Source organism: Tinamus guttatus, unplaced genomic scaffold, assembly GCF_059628265.1.
Source record: "Tinamus guttatus ecotype Peru unplaced genomic scaffold, ASM5962826v1 Tinamus_guttatus_pri_ptg000643l, whole genome shotgun sequence".
In the NCBI taxonomy this organism is placed as follows: Eukaryota; Metazoa; Chordata; class Aves; order Tinamiformes; family Tinamidae; genus Tinamus; species Tinamus guttatus.
Window position 1 is genome coordinate 658,183 of NW_028289177.1, and position 18,706 is coordinate 676,888.

The 18,706-nt window shown below is 56.8% G+C and overlaps 2 protein-coding genes across 4 annotated transcripts in view; one reads left to right on the top strand and one right to left on the bottom strand.

The window, feature by feature from the left end:
• The window catches only part of COMP (cartilage oligomeric matrix protein), an 89,811-nt gene that overhangs the window by 62,872 nt on the left and 8,233 nt on the right, over window positions 1-18,706 (top strand). The window lies entirely within an intron of this gene.
• KLHL26 (kelch like family member 26) lies at window positions 1,245-18,308 on the bottom strand. 3 transcript variants are annotated; one of them, XM_088535711.1, is made up of 4 exons: window positions 18,261-18,308; window positions 10,223-10,405; window positions 5,742-7,305; window positions 1,245-1,409 (listed from the first exon to the last, which is right to left on the bottom strand). In XM_088535711.1, exons 1-4 carry the CDS (start codon window positions 18,305-18,307, stop codon window positions 1,362-1,364), a joined length of 1,842 nt encoding a protein of 613 aa, XP_088391837.1. In that variant the 5' UTR covers window position 18,308; the 3' UTR covers window positions 1,245-1,361. The 3 variants fall into 3 exon arrangements, with proteins under 3 accessions (XP_088391837.1, XP_088391836.1, XP_088391839.1); XM_088535710.1 differs by having other exon boundaries at window positions 5,728-7,305; XM_088535713.1 differs by lacking the exon at window positions 1,245-1,409 and having other exon boundaries at window positions 5,722-7,305.

Here is an 18,706-nt window from a genome sequence, read left to right on the forward strand (position 1 = left end):
CACCAAAGCAAAACAAGCTGCATTGAGAAACCTGCCTGTCAGGGCAGTTCAATGGGGGGAAAAACAAATTTTTGGCAGTTGGAGGAGAGGACAGACCCCCTTCTCCACTCAGAGTTACCCTGCAAGGTCTAGCACAGACCTGGCTGCTGCCTGTGGCCATTGCAGGCTGCAATTCAGCAAAACCTAGTGCAGAGCAACTTCAGCCACACAGTTATTACCACCATGATTGGTTCAAGAAAACGCCTCAGCGTACATTGAGCAGCAAACTGAACATTGAGCAGCACCAAACGACAGCTCTGAGCACGCTGCAGCACGGGGTGCCTTGCGCCTGAGAGCACGTGCTTGGCAGATGAAGGATCCGTACCTTGAAAAAGCACAATTCTAAGAAACTCATTTCAGGCTCCTTTGATAGCAGCAGCTCATTCACTTGAACGCTCCTCACTGCTTTGCAAAATCCTCAAAAGGAGCAGAACAACTTGTTTTTCGCTGTGCAGCTGACAGGTTCCCTGCTGCAAACTATTACCCTTCAGCTGAAGGCTGCTCAGCATCTGGCCATGGATCAAGGTTTGCTTTTCTGGTCCTCTACAAGGTGCCGTTCCAGCCCTGATGGTGCAACAGGCAGACACATTTCTATGTCAATACTATCAGGAAACGAAGCGCAGGAAGGACAGACTCCCTCCCTTCCTCCTTTATCCCCAGTGTAACCAAACGCAGCCGCTGCAGCCCCAAAGAGCCCACACCTGCCTTTCTGAAAGGCTCGGATACCAAAGGGAACCCTCAAACACGGCAGAGCCCTCAAGTGGAGACTGCCCCCAGCACAGCACAAGTGCCCCAGCCCGCAGCAGGGGGGGCAGACAATACAGCTGATGCCCCCTCGCCCAGGACTGAAGCTGCCCCTCTGCCGTGCTTTCCTCTGCTTTCTAAGGAATGGCAGGCTCACATTTTTGTCATGAGAGAGGTGACACAAATGAAGATAGGGACTCACTACCTGCACCACAGGACAAGCTTCTCTCTTCAAACCTCAGTGAACTTCATACGCTCCTTTCTAAACCCAGTTGCAAACCACTGTCCTTACACACTAACACTTGACGTCTGCATCCAGGAGGAGAATCGCGTGTTCAAACAGGACCCCAGGCCACAGCGAGGGGGAAAAAGTGTGTGTGTTAAAAAAATCATTGCAAACTCGTTGGGAGACACAGCCTAGCAGCCTGAGAAGAAACATCAGACAACCACGTGTCCCGGTACCTTTTCAAAGCAATGTGGCGGGAAGATAGAGATCAAACCCAAATCAGCTGAAAGGATAAATTCTGCTCTAGGTGCTCCAGCGTTAATCTAGTGCAAGTCCAGGGACTTCAAAGGAATTACTCCAGATATAAAGCAGTGTAGCCAGAAGCAGACTGGCTGGTGGCCTGCATAAACAAGAGAAGAAAAAGGAGATTTTTTCATTTTTCTAAGAAGCCATATAAAACACTTTCAGCTAATTACGTGACAGGGGCCTGGGCGTGAAAGAGCGACTGCAAAGCCTCAGGGACCAAGCCAAGAACCCTTGATTTGCTCTCTGCAGCTTATAAAACCTTCCTAGTACCTCTTGCCACAGCAGCTTTTCTATTTTCCACTGCAAGCTGCACACACTAATATAAGCCTCCCCTGCCATTGCTCGGTGCTGAATCTTCAGCCTTAGTTTTACAGCTGAGGGTAATTTCAGGTTGTGCAGCTAGAGCAGAAAGGCCAGGCAGGGTCTGCATCGGTGCACACAGCATTCGGGGCTGGAGCAGCTGATATCGCAACTGTCCCATAAATAAACTTTGAAGACTTCTCCATAAAGCTCCCGACAGTTGAAATACTCAACTCAAAAGCACCAACCTTGCGTTATTGAAATTCAGTTATTAGTTTGGAACGAGAAAAAGGGTTCTGGAGTCTGTGGGATGATCCTGTGCCTACTCAGTGTTCAAATGCATAGCAGAATCCAAGCTGTCTCTGTAAAAAAATAACATTAAGGGAAAGATAGATATATTCATACGCGCTCCCAGGTGAAGTTCAAGATGGCAGAGACTTGGGGGAAGGCAGCGCTAGCGGCTCTGCGTCCTCGCCCGCGCCAGCGCCGAGCTGTAAATCTGCTCCGTCCCGCTAACTTGCCCTGCTCCTCCCGTCACAAGTGATGAAACCTCATTCATTTGTGCAAGCAAGCGAAAGATTGATGGTAAATAAAGTTCTGCACATTACACAACTGGCTAAAAATCATAATTAGAGTTGCGTTGGGGAACACGTTTTATTTATTTTGACAGTAGCCTGGCTTCGATAATTGTAGCATGATGAACGTCCCTGAAGTTTGCAGCATTTCAGCAGCTCGAGTCGTCGCGGCAGCCCGCGCGGCTGCGGAGCCGCTGCAGCGGCGCAGGGGAGCCCGCAGCGTAGCAGAAGGGCTTCCCTTCACCCTAAATCAACGAAACGAGTGTTTCTGCCCCGCTAAACTTCAGAGACAGCCGCGCGGGAGCCTGCAAGAGGCAGGGAGGCTCTCGCGTAGGCAGAAGTGACAGTGCGATGCTGAGCAGCAGACCCCTCGGCAAAGGGTCAGCGACACCATTAATCAGATGCAGCCGTTCCCCATCTCTCGCTAGTCTGCGCCCTGCCAAGAGCTCTAGTGCTCTCCTTCTTTATAGTTTTAAGTACAATTTCAGGCCCATAAAACATCAGAGAAGACAGAAGCTGTTATGCCGGCCGTGACAGGAGTCCCCGAGGGGACACGCATACTCCGCAAATACCAAGAGCTAATGATGCTGGGCTTTTACTGCTCCCCATCTGTTCAAGGGTATTTTAAAATGTACCAAATCAGGTTTACCCCCATAACGTTTATTGCTGCTCTGAGACTAATAAATGACTGCGAGTGCAATCAAACATTTATTCAGCTTTGTTCATTCTTAAAAGCAGAGCGGAGCCCCGGCCGGGGCAGTTCCCGCAGCGCATCCCGCGGAGCGTTTTTCCAGCTGAGCCAGGCAGCGCTGAGAGCGGCCGCTTTGCTCTGCATCCCACCACAGCAAAACAGTGCTCGAGATCACGGCGGCCTTCACGCAGATCCCCCCTCGGCATCGGGTTGGTTCAGGACAAGAAAAGAGTCAGAGCAGTTTATTTTCAGAACAATTCGCAGCCTGTGAACGTAACAGCTCAGAGCCGTGCTTTACAGGAGTAAAACTTTATTATCCATATGGATCACATGCATTTTCACAAATATTTTAGCCAGTCTCTGCTAAACTAAGAACAGCTAGAATATTTCTAGCTAACATTATGAAAAATAATTATTTATATTTCTATAAAAAGCACATTCCTTTAACAAAGGGAGATGGTGCACAGCAGTGCTCTGTCCCAAGTCTCAGGGAGAGAGCCCGGATACCTTCCCCGGCGCCGTCCCGCCGTGCCCGGGAGCGGGAAGGCAGGTTCCGAGCTCGCCGGCATGCAGGCAACACCTGTGTGTTTGTGGAGCTGCACTTCAGAATGGCTTTGGGAATCCTCCTGTCTACACAGCCACCACTCCAAGACAAATCAATACAGAGGTCAAGGCTGTTTTTGCAAGGTTGACATTAAAAGTAAAAACCAAACACAACCTTTCAAGGATTTTTTTCTTTTTTCCCCCTTCACAATCCCCCCGTACACACACATACACATACCTTAGAAGTTTGAAGTGAAAATTAAAACAGTTTCCTTAGGAAGAGCTGCTAACCATGGCCACAGCACAGGTTCAGAATGGCTTGTGAGCACTTCAGAAAATCTCCATTATTAGAGAAGATCCCAAACCATCAGTTGCTGCCATAGAAGGACTATTGGCAGGAAGATTTAAGTAAAAGAGGGAAGAAAACTGAAGAATACTGAGCATTTTTGGGAGGCAACCATGGGGGAATGGCACACTGACAAAAGCTGAATCATATTCTGCAAAAAGGAAAGCAAGTAACCCTCTGTTTGTTATTCACCTTGAAAAAAACAAAAAAAAAACCACTCCTTCCATAAACATAAGCAAGCATTTATATTTAAAAATCCATTATTCTGCAACTTCGGAGCTTGTACCGAGTAACATCTATCCTGTTCAGACTGCATTTGATATCTGCCAGGGCTGTTTTGCAGCATTTCTAACTTCCATGCCAGACCAAATGAACAGAGAATGGGGTAAATTAACCACCTAGAGCTAGCAAGTGTCTTCAGCACACTGCTCAAAACCAAGGACTGGCCGTTCATTCATTATTGGCAAACCAGCCAGTAGAGAGAAACACGGATAAAACTACACACCCCTTTAGCTAAAATGTAGATGCCAAGCTTGACTGAGAAGCGTGTGTCCTCACTCCGTCATGTACAAAGTCACTTCGATTCAATTATCAGAGAAAGATATCTTTAAGTGAATCTGAGGTATGGAGTTCATGCTTTAAATAGACCTGATCAATGATTCATTAGCAAAACAGACATTACATTTTGTCTCTAAAGGTTACAGCACCTTATTTATTTAACAGAGAATGCAACGGTTTGTCTAAAAAAGGGGGCTCAAAATCAGGCTTACAAGGATACAAAACAAAGCCCTTGAAACAGAATACCTGATAAAAAGGAGAAATCTTCAATTCCTTGATCAGCCAAATTAATTAGAAAAAAATGACCTAGAGGAAAGCTTAAGAAAGAGCATAAATGTGCATTCAGCACACAGAACAGTAAACAGGGCTCTAAACAGTAAACACCTCTGCTAATTTGGAGTACTCAACGGCAACAGAAACCATCCCGCCTTCCTTCCATCCTCCCACGGCACCAACTATCCATGGGCCAGGGAGAAGCCTTGAGGACGGTGGCCAAGCAGCACCAGCGCCTTTGCTGCAGGGAGGTTGGGCTGGACACGGGCAGGGGAAGGCCACAACCACCCGGGACAGAGCCCTTATTGCCACCCACAACCACCCGGGACAGAGCCCTTATTGCCACGCAAACGATCGGCAATTATCCAAATCCTACGTGATGAACCTGCCAACACGGCCTTGGTGCTGCCAACTCTGCGGGTCCCAGTGAAGGGAGAGTTTCTAGACTGGACTATCATGCTACTGCCTGGAGGGGATGAGGGAGTGATTTGAAACTGCAAATAATCCAAAGCAGGAGAAGCAACAGCAGGTAAGTACTGCCCTTTCAGGAAAAGAAAAGAAACAAGGAGTGAGAAACAAACCCTTTGAAAAGCAAGCACATGCTTTCAGAAACCAAGCACCTGAGCTCCCCTCGCTCCCATTGTCCCCTTATTGCTTCTGGAGGTCACTGTGTTATACAGATTTTGGTTTTTGTTGGTTGAAAAAGAAATAACAAATTGGCATACAGTGATTCTTGGAACTACTAATTAAAAAAGAAAAAAAAAATCACACCTGAACTCTTTTAAACATACCACAGTACTGAGTTACTCCTGAGCTGTCAAGGCTTGCAATGCGTAATGTTGTTAAAATGATGGAAAGTTGGCAAAAATTCACTCCCCCCATCAAAAAAAAGAATAATAATAATAATAAAAAAGCTTTTTCCAGCTGTAACATCTGTTAAGTCTAACTAGCTGACAAGTGCTTCTGAGGGAGCGCGCGCGCCAGAACACCGCGGAGGAGGAGCGGGGCCGTCGCGGAGGAGGCACCGCCAGCGCCTTGTCCCCCGTGTCCCCGCAGGATGCACAGCCCCACTTGCCAGGAAGGAGGGGACCCGCGTCCCGCTGGCACGGGGCGACCCCGCGGCTACCTCTGCGTTGTCACCTGCGGCAGGATCACGGGAGCGCAGGCGATGCCAGCGAAAGACTCCGGGAAGTGCAGGTCCCTCTCCCATTCGTCAGTCTCCGTGTTGTAGACCTGCACAATGCTCGTGACATTGTTCAGGTGCCAGTTGTAGCCTCCCACAATATAAATCTTTTTCTCGAGCAAGCAGCAGCCGGCTTCCGACTGCCCCGCGCGCATGGGGCTCACGGTTGTCCACTGGTCCGTCTCGGGCACGTAGTACTCCACGGCCAGAACGTCGAAGCAGCGGTCCACGTGGTCCATGCGGCCCCCCAGAGCGTAGATCCTGCTGTTGGCGCTGACCATGGCGTGCAGGACCCTGGGCTCGTTCATCGGCGTCTTAAACTCCCACTGATCCGCTGCGGGGTCGTAGCAGTGCAGGGCTTTCTTGTCCTCCACGGATATCCCGTAGCCGCCCGATATGTAGAGCCTGTCCCCCACGGTGGCTCCGGCGTGCCCCCACGTCCTGCGCTTCAGGGAGCACACGTACGTCCACTCGTTGCTCTTGGGGCAGTACTTCTCCACGGAGGCCAGGCTGCCGGAGCGGTTCCTGCCGCCGGTGGCGTACACCATCCCGCGCAGCACGTTCAGCTGGAACTGGATGCGGCTCTCCTGCATGGCCTGGATGCGCAGCCACTGGTTGAGGTGCGGGTCGTAGCGGTAGCAGATGTCCACGGCGCCCTCGCCGCTGCGGTACTGCAGGTGCTGCCCGCCCACGACGTACACGAAGTTGTCGAGCACGGCCACGCACGAGTGGCTGCTGCCCACCTCCATCTCCGTGAGCTCCTTGAACTGGCGCCCGCCGGCGTCGGGCAGGTAATAGACCTTGCAGCTCACGGTGCGGTCGTTGTCCGTGTAGGGGGTGCCGCCAAAGGTGACGAGGGACAGCACGTCCGAGCGGATGGCAGTGCGAGGCGACTGCATCTCGTGCTGCCGGAAGGGCAGGATCTGGTAGTTGAAGGCCTCCAGCAGGTACTGCCGGCACAGGACGTCCTCCACCATGATGTCCAAGGTCTGCACGCTGTCCACCAGCTCCGAGGACTTCATGAGCGGGAAGCGGATGTGGCACAGCACCTGGCTGGCGCTGGCGCGGCGGCCCGGGTCGTACTGCAGCCAGCGCACGGCGGCGCGGAACAGGTCGATCTCGCTGCAGCTCTTCAGCTTATTGCTCTGCAGGAAGAAAACGAGGCGCTCGAGGGGCAGGTGCAGGAAATCCTCCTCCTCGGAGATCTGCAGGAAGTGCCTGAAGGTGAACGCATCCACCGACTCCTTCAAGGACGCGAGGCTGAAGGTGGTGGCCATCTGCCCGATGTTGAGGCACGTCTCCACGCTCATGGCGGACTTGAGGAACTCCTCGCAGAGCTCCACCACAGGCACCATCTGGAGGAAGACAGCGGCTCCCAGCACGTCCTGAATGCAGTCGAGGTCGAGAGTCACTTCAGCGCTGTAAGCAAAGTCTATGATGTGCTTCAGTCCTTTTGCAGAGACACCTTTCAGTTCGATCACATCTTGGCTGGCTTCTCGCATCCCTCCTGTGAACATTGCCCTGAAGGTCAAGAACACAAACAGAAAAATTTCCCCTCTCTTACACATATGTAAATGATGCATCAGTTCAAGGCGTTTTTCTTATTTTTCAGCATATTGATTCTTTGGGGGAGAATGAGGGAGTGAGAGGGGAAAAAAAATCAAGGTTAAAGCTCCAAAAGCCAAGAGAAATAAGAGTTACTTCTGTAAAGCTTGCACGAACCTTGCATTGGTGAGAACATTCAGAAAGCCAGAAACGTTAAGCTCTTCAATCCTGCAGCTGCTGACAGCATAAGTAAGAGTGGTCCACAGGACAACGCTCCAGGAAACAGGCAGGGCTCTAGCAGCTGGAAGCACAGCGCTCCGGACCAGCGAATCCACAAACCTACCAGCAAACGGCTACGCTGGGATCTGCAGCAGCAACCTGGCAACCCTGGACCTAAACAGCCGAGTTTTAAGCGTGCAGGAGCCGGGAGCACAGGGAGAGGAACGTGCTGGAAGGTCGGCGATGCCGAGCGGGGCCGCGGGCGCTGTGTGAACCGCGGGTGCAGGCAGAGCCGCGCAGGGCTCCGGCAGCCACGGCCAGGCCTCCTCCACGGCTCGCTCCCAGCACCTGGGAAAAACATGGGCCGCAGCCGCTGCGGAAAGCAGCTGGTATGGTGCACAACAACAGCAGGGGGCTAGCAGGCAATTAAAACAATCATAATAAAAAGACTCTCCTCCTGCAGCACAGCTGCAAGCACATCAGTTGACCAGGCCAGGCAGAGCTTAGGTCCTAGATGGCCTCCTTGGGAGGCTCCGAAATTCCACAGGAAGCACATACCAAGCCAAGGGCTGCGCACAGCCAGCCCATAACGCGCTCTCCTGGAGCCATGCTGCTTCCCAGATACAGGGCCTGTGGGTGCGATGGGGATAAAACTGCAGTTTTGGTTTTTAATACGCTTACATTAAATTTCAGCAGTTTTGGTGCATATAGGTAGCTCGGGGCCAAAGGTTTGTGCTGTTTCTGCTGCTCACCAAGTAGCAGCAGAGCGGTTCTGGGGAATGCAAAGTGAGAACAGGTTGCTGGAAGGGCCGGGACAGGCCCCTTCTCCAGGCAGTGCCGCTGCACAGACACCACAGCCAGACTGCAGCACAGAAACCCTTCAGACCGAGCGCTGCTGCTGCGCATCTGGGGCCGTCCTGCCCACGTTGATACTTCTCAAGCACAAAAGAGGGAAAATCTGGATGTACGACACCATCAGAGCGGCTTTAGGAAGCTGCAGGGACTCCAAGGTGCAAGTTACTCAGAGGAAAGGCTGAACCTCTTCTGCATCGACACAGGAATAGAGAATAGCTTGGGAATGCTGTCAGGAGACAGGAGTTCCAAGTTTCCTGTCCAAACCATGCTCAAAGAACTGCTGCAGTCCAGCATAAACTGAAGAAAAGCTAAATGACCTAAATCGGGAAATATCTGCGTACGAAATCAGCTTTCCACAGCCGAGTGACCAGGAATACTGGTTGCAGGAATTCTCTGTCCATACAGCAGATGAGAGCAGCCTGCTAAAACCCCCCTGCGTATCCCAGGCCACAGAACAGCGCACGGCCCTGACCCCGGCCCCAGGGGACACGGGGACGCGTGGGAATTCACGCGTTAGCTGCGGAGCTCGACGTGCACGAGGAAGGAGAAGCACCGTTGTTGCTATGATGAGGACAAATCATCACACAGAATGCAATCCCTTTAAAAAGTGTTATGGTTCTAAAACGCTGATTATATAAATGCCTCTGTTCCACTCCTTTCCCTCCCTCCTTGTGAATAAAAACAGAGTATTTTCAATAGCTGGATTATTCTGCCATTGTTCCCCAGGACAGCCTTACTTAACACAACAGAAGTTACAGCAAGAAACCTACTCAGCAATTATACTTCGACAGTGAAAACACACTAGCAGGGCACTGCATACAGCGTTGCTGAATACAAATAGTGCTATTAGCATCTGGTGGCAGATCAGCTCCATCATTAACTGCACGCCTGTTCGGAAGAGCAACGAGCTCCGTTACCGGGGGAGGGAGGACAGAGGAGGCTCCTAACGGCCTCGGAGATCCCAGTGTGCGGCAGACACCACCGGAGGAGCGGGATAAGCAGAGCTGCCCACCCTCGAGGCCCCTCCTGGTTCCCTGCTCAGCAGGCAGTGCTCGGGATGGGGGCTCCCCCGTGCCGATGGGCTGGCGAGGCCTTCACCCCCGGATCACATCTAGATCATCAGCCAGCTCCCGCGCTCCCCGCGTCCCTCCCCGGCCCGCAGCCCGTGCAGCAGTTGCAATTGCTCTGGGTATTGCCAGGAAAGATCCCTCTCTGCCTCAAGAAAGAGGTAACTGCAAGTCAAAGAGAAGCTGTCGAAAGGGTTGGAAAGACAGGGAATGGATTAACAATTGTACTCAGCTTTCAGCACAGGACTGAATTCTGGCTCAGCACTTGGCTCATTCGGCGTTAATTTGGCTAAGGAAACTCATCTCTGTGTCCTGCTGACACAAGATGGGCAATTCCTCCCCATCTCCCAAGCGTCCAGAGAGAATACACACAAAGCAGACAAGAAGCGTTCCAGACAGAGCAGTGGTATTTAACAACAGCATTCCCGTGCTTTCCAGCGGGCACCGTCCTGCAGGGCGATGACTCACGGGGAGCCCTCGGGCCACCTCGCCATCGGGCCCGTGTCCCTGCGCAGGCAGAGCCGCCGCTCAGCGGCCCGGGGGCTCCAAGGCTGCGGCACGGGACGTTGTCCAGCCGCTGCGGCGGGACACGGACACGGGGCTCCCGGCCCGCGGCTCTCGGTGGCCACGGGGCCTCCGCAGGCTTTTTCCTGTAGAAGAGGAAGGAGAGAGCGTAGGGAGGGAAGGAGGGGGCAAACAAACCAACAGCAAGGGTAAAAACGCCTGCTTCTGCTTCCCTATCAGATTCTCACCTGAAATAGTCACTGCAGGCAGCCAAGACAACTTTATGAACCTGAAACACTTCATTATTTATAGTGAGGATGACATCAAGCAGCTGAGCCTGAGCTCGGAGCGAGGCCAGTCCCTGCAGCAGAGTGGTGCTGTGGCCAGGAGCAGAGAACGTGCATTTCAGGGTGCTGTTCTTGTCAGCCATGCTAAAAACAGAACAAGAGAGACAGGCTGGTTTTAAATTAAAACAACATGTGGTTTACCTACAAGTGTGCTGGGGAAGATGCTTTTCCACAAAGCAGTTTGAAAGCAAATTCCCAGCTCAAAAGCCACGTGGGACATCACAGCATCGGTGCCTTCGTTGCATCCCCTTCTCCCAGCGCAAAAGACATTTTAAATTCCATTTTCATCTTACTGAGGCCTGTCAACACTGCAGGACACACGGGCTTCAGGAACCATCCAGCCATCAGCAGACAGGGCCACGATCTCCCCACACGCCGCTGTCCCCGCCGGGCTACCCCAGAGCCCGCTCTGACCTTGACCTCAACCACCAGACTGAATCAGAGCTGCTGCTTCCTCTCCCTGCCCGCCCTGGCCGCAGCTGTTATTTGGTGTGCGCCGTGGACAGCCCCGCTAACCCTGCTTGATCCTGTCCTTACGCGGGACCCTCCGAGGAGGGCGAGGGCAAAGCTCTGCACAGCCCCGGCTGCTCCCCACGCCGCCAGCTGCCCGGCGCTGTGGACAGTCCCCTCCCAGGGTCAGTGTTTCCTCGGTTTCCCCAACGCGTCCCGCTGGGCGCCGCGGGACTCCCTCGGCCGAGCGGAGCACTCCGGCGCAGGCGGACGAGGCCGGCGGAGGGCCCGTGCCCCTCGGAACGGCCGCTCTGCCCGCGGGGCCCGCGCCAGGCGCCGCAGGGCACCCCGGCACCGCAGGGACCGGCACACGGCCTGCGGGGCCCTGGCCTGCTTTCGGGATGGACACGCCGCCTTCCTCCGGGTCTGCCTGGGAGCAGCAAACGGGCACAGGAACCATTCACAGGAGGATCTGGATTGCCAGAAACAACCTGCTATTTGGTCTCAGAAACATCTCATGGAAGAGCCAGAGGGTGACACCCAAATCCCAACCGGATCCCTGGAAAGCTGCTTGGATAAAGCACTCGCTGCCGGTTTACGGGGAGCTTCGTTGCTCCCCACGTGACGAGCGCAGCCAGGAGCGCGTGTATGGGGCAGCCCCATGGCCCAGGGGGTGACACCGGCCAAGCACAGGAGAAAAGTGCCCGGGCCCGGGAGCCCCGGCCTGCACCCGGCCAGGAGCCGCGTGGAAGCCCAGCTCGGAGACGGGGCAGGGGATGCGACAACAACACTGGGGACGAAAACAGGCCTCAAACAATAAGCAGCAGCGCCCAGGGCTCGCTGCTTCCCAACTTATCGCGTGGCCGTTTCCTTCCTTCCAAGGAGGCGGGCGAGGGAAGCCTGGGATGCTCATCAGCCTCGGTCCGCGCGCTCCGGTGGGACGCGGATGCGGGAGCCGTGCTCCGCGGCAGAGCCGCCCCTCGAAGCCCCGCGAGCTGCTCCGGACAACGCACGAGTATCCGTCACGGCACACGCGTCTCCAAACCGCCTCCGGGCTCGAGGGAGCCGCATCCCGAGAGCGGCTCTCGCGGCCTCGTCCCCGCTCCGCTGGCGGCACCGCCAGCCCCTGCGACCACGTGGGGCCAAGCCGCCTTTCCAGCTAATGAATCATTTTTACCAAATCTTTACTGGTGATTAAAAACATCAAAGCTGGAATTAAAGGCTTACCAAGCATAAGTTCATATTTCAGCGCGTTAGCGACTCCCGCACGAACGGGCAGGATGAAAACAGGCCGGATTCCAGCCCTGCAGCCGTGGAGCGGAGCGGGAGCAGCACCAGCGCCTGCCCTCTCGCCGCTTCTCCTCGTTCCAGCGGCCTCCTCGGAGGGACAGACAGCCCTGTCGCTCCCAGGGCTCCCGGCATCCCAGCTGAGCATCCCGGCAACATCCACCCACGTTTTCTCGCTCTGGGCAGGCGGCGCTCGACAATTTTTCATCCAGGAGAAACTCAAGGGGGTTGGCAAGATTTCCAAGCGGGGCAGGTTTCCAAGAGGGAGCCTCGGCGGCAAAGACGAGCTCCAAAGGCAGAGGCCGGCGGCTGCGGCGGGGGACGGGAGAGGACAGCGGGAAAGAAGGAGCCTGCGTGTCAAGCAGGGCTGCCCCCGCTTTTCCCTGGAAAAACAGAGGACTTTGGATGGCAAAAGAGCTGACAGGGCCCCGTGTGAGCACGCGAGCCTGCGGGAAGAACAAGAATTACCGAGAGCAGCACAATTAGCAGAAAGCTGAGGAGTGACTTTATTTAGAACCTACGGGATGAATATTAAGGGCCTTCTCTGAGAATCTTTCAAAGGCCGCATTATAGGTATTTTAATCATGCAAATCATTTAATGCCTTTGGTTTCATGCCTAAGTAAAAAACACATTCAGATTCTGATTTTTAAACTACAATTAAGACACTTAAAATCAAAACAAAAGTCAAACTCCCTCGGAGAAGTCGCTGGTAGCCATGGTGACTGCAGCGCTCGGCTCCGCAGCGCTCACGTGCGCGGGATGAGCTCGCAGCGCTCGCGCTACCGCGCGCGGCCGCGGACGGGGCCACCCCGGCCCTCCCGGCGCGTCGGGAGCAAACAGGGGCCCTCGGGGCAGCGGGAGGGCCTGGAGCTGGGCAGGGAAGAGGAATTGCTGCAGGCGGCGGGACCGACCTGCCCCGTTAACCCGGCTACGTCCCCCAGCGCCCCCAGGAACCTGCCCTCGCCCCGGCCAAACCAGCAGCGACAACGATCAGACTAGTTAAATAGGAACACATCCAACAGCGGGGACGGCTTGCAGGGAAGCACAACCATCCTTAGGGAAAAAGGAAAGGAAAAAAGGAAAAAAATCATCCATTTCTCTGCTGCCTGCTCTACCTTCCTTTAATTTCTGCTAAATTCTCTCCTCTGCCTCCACTCGTTTTCCTCTCCTGACACCTTCTCCTTCATGAGAAGCAATAAATACTAGTAAAAAGCCTGAGACTAATAATACTATTTAGAAGTGACTGGCAATTTGGAGAGCTCAAATAGAGATATTATAAATGACTTCAAGCTTTAGAGGCAGTAGTATCTTCTGGGGGAAAAAAAAGAAAAATCTTCTATAAAATGTCTGCAGCTGAACAGGGAAGAGTGGGACGCGTTTGGAAGTCTGGCCTTCCAGCTTTTATACTTTAACTCCCAAAACGTAAGAAAATTTAACCCGAGGGCTTTGTGATCCCCATCTCACGGCCCGGGGCTGGACCTCACCCAACTGCAGGACCATGGGTGTGCAAATCGGCCCGCACTTAATGAAAGCAATAGTTAAAGACACATTCACAGCAACCAAGGGAAGGCATTCCCTTGGAATATTTTCCAAGCACTTAAAATGCCAGGATCCCACTGATCCTAACCCTATTTGCCTACCTGCATCCTACTCATCCCAAGCTGCAACAAAGGGAATCCCCAGAACCCAAAGGTAAGGGAGCAAATTAAAGCAAGATGTTTTTGCTAAAGGTTGGACTGTTTTCTTTAGCCGTTACTCTTTTGTCCCCCGAGGGGTCCCAGATGCATTTCCAAATCTCTGTTTTTCTTTCTTGCCTTTCTTTCCTGAGCTGGACTCACACAGGGCCCAGCAGACGCACACAAATATCTGCTGCTCCCAGACTTCAGTCGGGAGGTTGTTCCCAAGCCAAAGGAGGTGGGATCCTGCTTTCTGCTAAAAGCACTAATAAAACTGGATGTCTGTCCAAAGGCGGCTGGCCTGGCCCAAGGGAGCAGCGGAGCACGGAACAGACCGGCGCGGCGGGTGCGATACTGAGCACGGCAACCGCAGTGCCACCGCCGGGAGCTGCGGCGCGCGGCCCCGCACGGGACGCGCCGTGGGGACGGAGCGCGATCCCGAGGAGCGGTGCTGTCCCGGAGCCAGCTGCATCCGCACGGGCTGCGGGAACACACGGGAAAAGCCGCTCAGCTGCCGAATGAAGAGGAGCAAAGCGGCCAACGCGGCTCGCGAGGACGGGCCCTCGGCTTGAGGGCAGGATTGGCCCCGATAGGGTCATCTGCTCTGCGGGCCCGCGCAGAGCCGGGGACGGCACGCGAGGAGGACGCTGCCGTACCCCGAGGAGGATCCTCCCGTATCCCGAGGGGGACGCTGCCGTACCCCGAGGAGGATCCTCCCGTATCCCGAGGAGGACGCTGCCGTGTCCCGAGGAGGACGCTGCCGTACCCCGAGGAGGACGCTCCCCTACCCCGAGGAGGACGCTCCCCTATCCCGAGGAGGACGCTCCCGCACCCCGAGGAGGACGCTCCCGCGCCCCGAGGAGGACGCTCCCGCGCCCCGAGGAGGACGCTCCTGTATCCCGAGGAGGACGCTCCCGCACCCTGAGGAGGACACTGCCGTACCCCGAGGAGGACGCTCCCGTACCCCGAGGAGGACGCTCCCGCATCCCGAGGAGGACGCTCCCGCATCCCGAGGAGGACGCTCCCGCATCCCGAGGAGGACGCTCCCGTACCCCGAGGAGGACGCTGCCGTACCCCGAGGAGGACGCTGCCGTACCCCGAGGAGGACGCTCCCCTACCCCGAGGAGGACGCTGCCGCATCCTGAGGAGGACGCTGCCGTATCCCGAGGAGGACGCTCCCGCACCCCGAGGAGGACGCTCCTGCACCCCGTCCCCACCACCGCATGCCTGGGCACAAGGAGCAGCGACCAGCGCGAGCGGCGCCGCCGCGGCCACGCCGGGGAGAAGAGGTGAAACCCAGTCCAACTTCATAGCCCCAAACTTGATCTCGCAGAGCCACGGACAGACTGAGCAGGGATAGAAACCGTCCCGAGCGGAGGAGCGATTCTGGCAGCCACGTGCAGCGGCGCCGCGACGAATAAATCAGCCGCGTGGCGCTGGCGGGCCGGGCGGCCGCACGAGCAGCACCCGGAGGACGGATGCTTTTACACGTGTAGGATTTGCCTGCGCAGCTCTGGCATGCGGCTCCCGCCACACTCAGCGCTGCCACTGACAGCGCGGCCTTAAACAATTCCATATTCCCCCACCGCATGCACAAATTATCGCTGCTGCCCGAACGGTCAGAGCCAGCCTCCAGGAGAGGGAACGGCAGAGAGGAGCTAAATCCCAAGGAACGCGGGAGAGCAGCATCTCTGCGTGGCGCTGCCCGCCGCCGCGCACCTCCGCTCGCAACGGCCGAGAGGCACCTAGCGGTGCCGGCAAGCACAGCAGAGCCACCCGGGGGTGACACCGCGGCCGGCCCGGCACGGCCCGGGCCACGGCACCAGGGTGACACCACGGCCAGGCTGGCATGGCCCTGGCCATGGCACCAGGGTGACACCGCGGCCAGGCTGGCACGGCCGCACGGCCCTGTCCATGGCACCAGGGTGACACCGCGGCCAGCCCGGCACGGCCCTGGCCACGGCACCAGGGTGACACCGCGGCCAGCCCGGCACGGCCCTGGCCACGGCCCCGCTGCGCCCGGAGCTGCTCCTCGCGGCGCGGGTTTCCCTCCTCCGAATCCATCTCCATGCAAGCCTCCCCAGACCGCCCGGCCACACCAATCCCTTCGCTTCGGGCCTTGGGGAAAACGTGGGAAAACCCCGAAGTGGGGGAGCCTCCCGCGCGGGCAGCGTGTTCCCTGCTAAGGGCACAAGCGGCGCTCGGCCTCGTCGGCCCCGTCCCGGCCCCGTCCCGCGAGCGCCGCTCCGCAGCGCTGCCGCTGCCCTCCCTCCCCGGATCCCCGCACTCACCGTCGGCAGACGCGCGCCCACGCCGGCCACGGCCGCGTTTCCCCCCGAGCGCCACCCCGCCGGCATGGCCGGGCAGCAGCGCCCCGAGCACCGCGCGGAGGGAGCCTTTCCTCAGCGTTTATCTGCCACAGAAACGAGAGCCTGGAAAAGATTCCTTAGCCATCGTCCCATGATGCAAGCCTGCTCCTTACCACGCTGTTAGTGCTAAGCAACACTTGGAGGGCAAGACAAGCACTTTTAAGGACTCGCTGAAGTTTACTTTTAGTCTAAATAAAACCTCTGGCTCAGAAGCCTTGCAGTGTTGGATACGAAAGCAGCAGTTATTTTTACAGCGATTCAATTAGAGCATAAACATTTACACCACGTCTACCAGATCTCGCATCTAAAATCTGTTTAAAAATTGCCATGTGGCAGAGTATAGAGTAGAAAAAAAACACATAAAGCAGAACTTTGAACAGTTTCAAAACAGCGGTGTCTGATTGAATACTAAAGATTATAGTAACGCAAAAGCAAAGTGGACTCGCAGCCTGTATTGTTATCTTCCACTTAATTCTGTTCTACCCCCCTCGCCCTGCACATTTGCTCCCTTTTCCAGCAGTTTTTCATGCGGAATCGGGATGGGGGAGTGCCGATCTGCTTCCTCGGCACGGGCACCGAGACGCGGGTGCTTTCAGATGAGGCAAACCCGCAGCTCTCCCTCGCCCAGCCGTGCTGGACCGGGCAGGTGGAACTGCTCTCAGCGAGGAAGGTTTGGGAGAGCGTTTACACAGCCCAGCTCCCTGCCCTTCCTCCGGGATCCATCCCGGCTCGGAGGCCGCCACAGCAGCAGCTCTCCGGCATCGGAAGAGGTTTTTCCGAGATCCGTGTCCCCCTCTGAGCAAGTTCTGAAGCCACTTGCCGTGCATGAAATTCATCCACACGAAAACCAGGACACTTCACAAGAGAAGCCTCTCTGGATTTGGAACTTATAGAAAGAAAGTTTCTTACTATGTGCTTTAAAGAAACAAAAAGCAAGAAGAGGAGTTGGGGCACAGAGCACCACGAACACACGGCTCGTGCCGGGGCCCTTTTCCTGCGCAGCTCCCAGCAAACCCACACGTGCGGCAGCCTCCTCTCCCGCTGCCGAAGGGCCCCGGCGCTCGCTGTCCGCGTTGCCCGCGCGGCCCGGGCGCTCCAGGCTCCGCAGCCACCAAGTTCATTTTCCTGCTCTTTGGGAAGGTTTACGGGTCCCTAGCGCCAGCCACGCGGTAGCAACTCCAAAGATGGAAATTCTGCGGCGGCTGTTTGAGCAGCGGCGAAATGGCATGTGTGCATGTGCCAGCGAGCTGTGCCCTCTCGCCTCACACAGCAAATACTCAGCAAGCGGGGGAAAAAGGAAAACATAAACATCAAAAGTAAAGGCCTGCAGAAGCGCCTAACAAGGAATTGTTAGCTGATAAGAAACGGCCTTAAAATTTCCCCCAAGTTTCCCATCTTGCTCTATAGAGACTGTCCCATGTGCAGACTCTCCCCCAGGCACCTGCCGAACACTTGTGGTTCAGGAATCGGGAGACCTACCAGAAGCACCCACATTTCAGCAAACTTTAATTTAAAAACCACAAATCCAGGGGTGCTGCACAGGGGCGCAGGCGACTGCGGGGCAGGGAGCAGGCGCTGGGAGACTCCTCACGGATCCGCAGCAAACAACTCCCCCAAAGTCCCCAAATCCCTCCAAAACTCCCCCAAACTCGCCCAGTCCCCCCCAACACTGCGTGGGGAAAGCGCAGGGGCCCCGTCAGGCCCGGCCACGCTGAGCTCACGCAGGGACGGGGTGATTTGGGGTGGAAACTGTATTTCGGCACCGTGTCGGCCCCAGGGAAACCTGCTGTTTTTAAGAGCGGACCCAAAACCCCCCGGAACGGGGGTTCCCCCCACGGAGGGCAGGACAGGGGCTGCGGGAGGGGACACGCAGGGCAGGTGCTCGGGGACGGGGCAAAACCCCCCGCGGCCTCCGGAGCCCCGAGCCGCGAGCGGCGGCGCCGGGAAATGGCGCGGCCGGGAGGCCCCCCCGGCCCGGGGAAGCGGCGGCGCCGAAAATGAGGGGGAAAACGCGGCATTTGGGGCCGGCCGGAGGGCGCGGGGGGCTGGAAGGGGAAGGAGGCCGCGCCGGGCCGGGCCGAGCCGAGCCGGGCCGCGGCGGCGGGGGCGGCCCGCGCGGAGCCGGGCCTGGGCGGCGGCGCCCGGGCCGCGCTCACCTGCTGGGCCGCTCCGCGGCGAACTCGGCCCCGCCGGACTCCGCCATCTTCGCTGCGCCGCCGCCGCCGGGCCCGGAGCTCGAGGAGGCGGCAGCAGCAGCAGCAGCCGCCGCGTTAAAGGCGCCGCCGCCGCCGCCGGGCCCCGCTCCGCGCCGGCCGGGCCTGGCGACGCCCCGGGGCCCGCGGTGGCCCCGGGCGGGCGGAGGGTGTCACCTCGGGGCGGCCATCGCGGCCCTGGGGGTCCCCAGGGACCTGTCGCCGTCCCCGGAGGGCGGGATGACTCCCCCCCCCCCCCGGGGACGTGCCACCCCCCCGGCATGGCTGTCACCGTTTGGGGGGACCCCAGGGTCCTGTCACCCCTTTGGGGGACCCTGCACAGCCCCAGGGGTCCCAGGGACCCGTCACCCCTTTGGGAGTCCCGGGGCGGGGGGGTGTCTGTCACTGCC

Coding starts and splice junctions, on each gene's coding strand:
- KLHL26 (XM_088535710.1), bottom strand. CDS start 18,307: ATGGCGGAGTCCGGCGGGGCCGAGTTCGCCGCGGAGCGGCCCAGCAG. Junction 10,406..18,260: donor GCCGCGGAGCGGCCCAGCAG/GTGAGCGCGGCC, acceptor TTCTGTTTTTAG/CATGGCTGACAAGAACAGCA. Junction 1,410..5,727: donor CCGCAGGTGACAACGCAGAG/GTAGCCGCGGGG, acceptor TTGTTTATGCAG/GCCACCAGCCAGTCTGCTTC.